At 30.8% G+C, this 4,947-nt stretch overlaps 1 protein-coding gene across 2 annotated transcripts; it reads left to right on the plus strand.

Moving 5' to 3' along the window:
• Positions 1 to 1,701: 1,701 nt before the first annotated feature.
• On the plus strand, positions 1,702 to 4,563 carry LOC131174775 (probable terpene synthase 8). Of its 2 annotated transcripts, none has more exons than XM_058138707.1 (7): positions 1,702 to 1,818; positions 2,048 to 2,321; positions 2,395 to 2,767; positions 2,845 to 3,063; positions 3,165 to 3,303; positions 3,550 to 3,795; positions 3,920 to 4,563. In XM_058138707.1, the coding sequence occupies exons 1-7, from the start codon at positions 1,714 to 1,716 to the stop codon at positions 4,211 to 4,213; spliced, it is 1,650 nt and encodes a 549-aa protein (XP_057994690.1). In that variant the 5' UTR covers positions 1,702 to 1,713; the 3' UTR covers positions 4,214 to 4,563. The 2 variants fall into 2 exon arrangements, with proteins under 2 accessions (XP_057994690.1, XP_057994691.1); XM_058138708.1 differs by having other exon boundaries at positions 2,416 to 2,767.
• The last annotated feature ends 384 nt before the right edge of the window (positions 4,564 to 4,947 follow it).

Below are 4,947 nucleotides of genomic sequence, written 5' to 3' on the forward strand. Positions count from 1 at the left end.
TTTTCTATCATCATTTTCTCCATCGTCTTTAAACTTATAGCATAAAAATCAAATTTCATCAATAATTGATTCAACAAGTTTTTTTTTTTATTTTTCAAATTATTTTTATTAAATTAATATTATACAGCACTGTGAAATTTTTTAATCCATGTCTTTTTCCTATTTCACATATTTTCCAAAGTTAATATGTTAATCTGAAAGAAAAATACCAAATTAATTAATCTAATAGATTCCCTTCAAACACATAAAAAAGTTGAAACATTAAGTCTTGAAAACTTTGATTGATTGATTGATTACAAAGTGATTATAAGATTACAAAAATAAAATATAAGTCTTGAAAAGTAAATGTGATAACTAATAAATTAAAAATTAATATAGTAAAAAATAAATTGATAATTAGAATTTGATTTGATTGATTCGTTGGGCTTTTTTGTCACTATTTATCTGATATTTATAGTTTTTTTTTTTATCTCAAAAGGGTCAAAAAGATGACGATTCTGTAGTTGATAGAATTTACCTTTACTGTCTGTAAATAACCTCTTTTAATTGCTCTCTTCGCTAAATGTCTGCTAACTCCTTTCTTATATTTTTTCATTTTCACTCTAGAATGGATAGTTGGTTTAATGCTTTCAATTTTGCTAATGTGGCATTAAAATAATATTTTCAATTATTTTTAATAATTTTTTAATAATAAAAAAAAGAAAAAATAATTTACACACTGCTCAATATTTCATGCAAGAAAGAGATTTTATTTACATTGGGCATAGTGATTCCGAAAGTTAGATATGTTGATGTGGAATTTTGTATAAAGACCCTGACTTTCAGAATCACTATCAACAGATTTCTAAACTTAGAATTTGCATATTCACTTTTGCTATCACTATCAAGAATCACTGATGTAGCATAACTCTCAATGAATTACTGGATTAGTATTACTAAGAATTTGGGTAAAAGCAGCAGTTTTATTGTTGAAGCAGCAAGACTGAACTGGTGCTCTTAGCCGGCTAGATTGAACTGACGCTCTTGACAGGTCGATACCTTTTTTCACTTTAAGCACAGGTTCCATCATAACTACCTTGAGAAGTTCACGGCTGAAATTTCCTCCCAAACTCCCTAGCACTTCTAGACACCGTGTCAAATTCTTCTAGCCTAGAGACTCAGCCATTATAAAATACTGAAACTGACAAATAGAGCTTTTCAAAGAGAGCATGCATAAGTTTTTCTATAATATTTTGAAAGAAAAGGATCTCAGATTCTAATTATTTTAAAAAGTTAAATAATTTACTTGATTTGCTAATAGTGTAAAACCTCAAGGTACCACTTTGTCACAAAATGAACTATGGATCTTGAAGTAAAAATGAGCGAAACCACATGATATTTTTTTTGTAATTTCCACTTTAACCTTTTAACCTAATTGTTTAATTCCCACAATTTCAATATTTACATATATAATCATTTATAATATATATATATATATATATATATATATATATATATATATATATATATATATATATATATATATATATATATAATGTTTAAAACGATTAAAAGAAAAAAAAAAACTAAAAACAGACAATGACAGCTATGGGCGGACAAATGACTTAAAAATGCTGGCATTCTCTCTATAAATAGCGTTGCTTTTCTCCGTTTAGGGCAGGTACAAGCAAGTGATCAATTGTTTTAATTAGCGAGCAGGTGCTTTGCAGGAAAATGACCACTCAAGCCAAAAGTGAGCAAGAAAATTTTCGTCCATCGGCAAACTTTCCGTCTAGCGTTTGGGGTTGCTCTTTTGCTTCCCTATCCTTCCAAGATTCGGTATATCTCTATCATATTTATAATTAATAGATAATATGGAAAATTCTAATTTAGATCTAGTATATTATGTATCCAAGATATAACATATGTAAAATAGATTGAATTCGGGTATCTGTGTTTTGGGTCCATGATAAATTTATTATTGATGTTGATGTTAAAAATTCTTTAAATTGAGTATTTTTCTATTTAATCATGATGTTAAATTGGCATTTAACTACTGTCTGTGCAGGAGTTTGAATCACTTTGTAAAGAGGTGGAAATATTTAAAGAAAAGGTGAAAGATATATTAATGCAATCTACAAGAGGATTAATCGAAAATATTGAATTTATTGATATATTATGCTGCCTTGGAGTGTCATATTATTTTGAGAATGAAATTGAAGAACAATTAAACCATATTTTCATTGCTCTTCCCACTTTCCTCCATGAAAATGACTATGACCTTCACGTTGCGGCGCTTCTATTTCGGATCTTAAGACAACATGGTCATAAAGTGACTTGTGGTAAGTGTCTGTATATAAATATTATCAATATTAAGAAGATTAATATGTGATGTGGGTGATCATCATGAATTAGATGTTTTTAACAAATTCAAAGACAATGATGGACGGTTCAAGAAAACCATCACCAATGATGTGAAAAGCCTCCTTGGCTTATACGAAGCTAGCTTTCTAAGTGTGCATGGAGAAGATATTTTAGATGAAGCCCTTGCTTTTACAAAGCCATACCTGGAAACTCTAGCTGAGCAGGCAAGCCCCCATCTTGCTGAACATATAAAGAATTCTCTGGTGTGGCCAATCCATCAAAGCATGGAAAGACTAAAGATTCACCAATATATATCCTTTTACGAAAAAGAGGAGTCTCGCAATGAAACTCTGCTGAAGTTTGCAGAGTTGGACTACAATCGAATTCAATTATTATATAGACAAGAGCTAGATATTCTCTCAAGGTAAATTTTGTTTCACATGCACACACAGGGTATAGATTAATTAATTTAACATGAATTGAATTATGTTATATTATCAGGTGGTCGGGAGACTTGAATGTTATGCACAAGTATCCTTATACAAGAGATAGAATTGTGGAGGCCTACGTATGGGCACTTGGATGCATTTGCGAACCTCAGTTTGGTGCTTCTCGGTTGATGATTGCTAAGTATGTGCAAATGGAGACAGTGCTAGATGACACATACGACGCATATGGAACACTGGATGAGCTCTATCGTTTTACAGCTGCATTTGAAAGGTTATAGGAACTTGACATGGAATACATAACAAAATTTGAATCACCATATATACAAAAGTGAATATAGCCCAACCATATTTTTTTTTCCTGCAAATTTTCAGGTGCAATTTTGATGGTATTGATGATCACCTACCTGGGTACATGAAATATCTTTACAAGGATTTTTTGAAACTTTTTGAAGAGACGGAGAATGATGGCAATGAAGGAAGCTCTTTGAAAACCTCTTACGCCAAGGAGATGGTAAGATTTGCTGGATACTATTTTCCATTTAATTAATTAGTTTGATAGTTTTTGATGGCTAGTACGCTTATAGACATTGGTTGACCCTTGATTTTGAGCAATTAGTTTAATGTTTATTGGAAAAGAGTTTGCGTAATTGCCTGCATTGTTTAAAGAAAATTTTCTCAAGTTGAATGGCTTTAATTTTTCTTTTTTCCCAGTTAACATATGTAACTGATTTCTTTCTTTTTCCCCTTCTGTTATTAGTTTAAAGAACTGACAAGAGGCTACATAATTGAGGCACAGTGGGCAAAAAATGGGTATGTGCCAGCATTCGATGATTATGTACAGAATGGATTAATCGTAAGCACTTGTGATGTCCTTGCTTCAGCATTCCTCCTTGGAATGAAGGATGTAGGGATTAAGGAAATGGTATGGATACGAAGTAACCCAAAAATTGTTAACTCTGCCAAGTTACTTGGAACTTTGAAGAATGACATAGCAGGCCACGAGGTATTATTAATTTCATATATATATATATATAGGAAAATTCTAGCATGCATCTAAGCACTAAAAAACATATTCTCCTGATCTGATTTTTTTTTTTAACTGAAATAATATTATATGCATAATAAAGGAGGAGCAAAAGCGGGGAGACTCTCCTTCAAGTGTGGAGTGCTACATGAAGGAATTTGGTGTGTCAAAAGAGAAGGCTGTTAGAGAGATTGATAAAATATTTGTAAATGCATGGAAGGACATAAATGAGGAACTACTTCTTCAGCCAAGACGTGTTTCAAAGATTATTCTCAGGTATTTTCTCAACTTTGGACGCATGTCAGAATTTCTTTACAAGTTCCTTGATTTCTACACCAACCCATCAAGTATGAAAGATTATGTCACAAAATTATTGGTTGATCCATTTTCAATATAAGAATGGATTGAGGAACTATATTTGTTGTGTTGTGGAGAAAACATCAAAATAAACTGAGTGAGCTGTCCCTTAATCTGGGTATTGTGGGTTAGTCTATTGCCCATAGTTTAGTCTGGCTTATTTTGCTAAGTTTTTTCTTGTTTTATTAGTTTTAATAAGATTATGAATTAAAAAAAAATAACCGAGTGAGCTGTGTCATGTGTGTTCACTTTCAACTGAGTAAGAGAAATGTCTCTCAATTCAAGCATGTTGTTTGTAGTTGATATGCTGATTCTGTTTATTAATAAGAATGTTTGCAACCATTGGCATCCATTGCTCAATGGCCTAGTGTTTATTCTGTAATGTAAAAATCTATTTATTAATAATGTTTCAAATTAACCATTGGACAATCATTATTCAATAATTTTGAAGCACAATCTTTAAAATCGAGAGCAATTATATCCGAATTTCAAATTTTACAACAATAAAATATAGATTTTAGGGTTCATTTTGTTGTCTACAAGCTATAAATTGTTCTCTTAGCTTAAAAAAAAAGTTCAAATTTCTTCAAAATTGATTTTGAAGTTTAACATCGGGATATATGATCCAAAATTAAAAAATTTAGATATAATTATCATGTAATGAAAGTATTTGGCCTTTATAAGTGCCAAGATAATAAAAAAAATAATACTCTACTTAAATAAGAAGAAATGCCAAAAAACAAAATTGCTAGTTAAATGATCGAATGAATGGAT

This window comes from Hevea brasiliensis, chromosome 16, assembly GCF_030052815.1.
Source record: "Hevea brasiliensis isolate MT/VB/25A 57/8 chromosome 16, ASM3005281v1, whole genome shotgun sequence".
Lineage (NCBI taxonomy): Eukaryota > Viridiplantae > Streptophyta > Magnoliopsida > Malpighiales > Euphorbiaceae > Hevea > Hevea brasiliensis.

Coding starts and splice junctions, on each gene's coding strand:
- LOC131174775 (XM_058138707.1), top strand. CDS start 1,714: ATGACCACTCAAGCCAAAAGTGAGCAAGAAAATTTTCGTCCATCGGCA. Junction 2,322..2,394: donor TGGTCATAAAGTGACTTGTG/GTAAGTGTCTGT, acceptor ATCATGAATTAG/ATGTTTTTAACAAATTCAAA. Junction 3,064..3,164: donor TTTACAGCTGCATTTGAAAG/GTTATAGGAACT, acceptor GCAAATTTTCAG/GTGCAATTTTGATGGTATTG.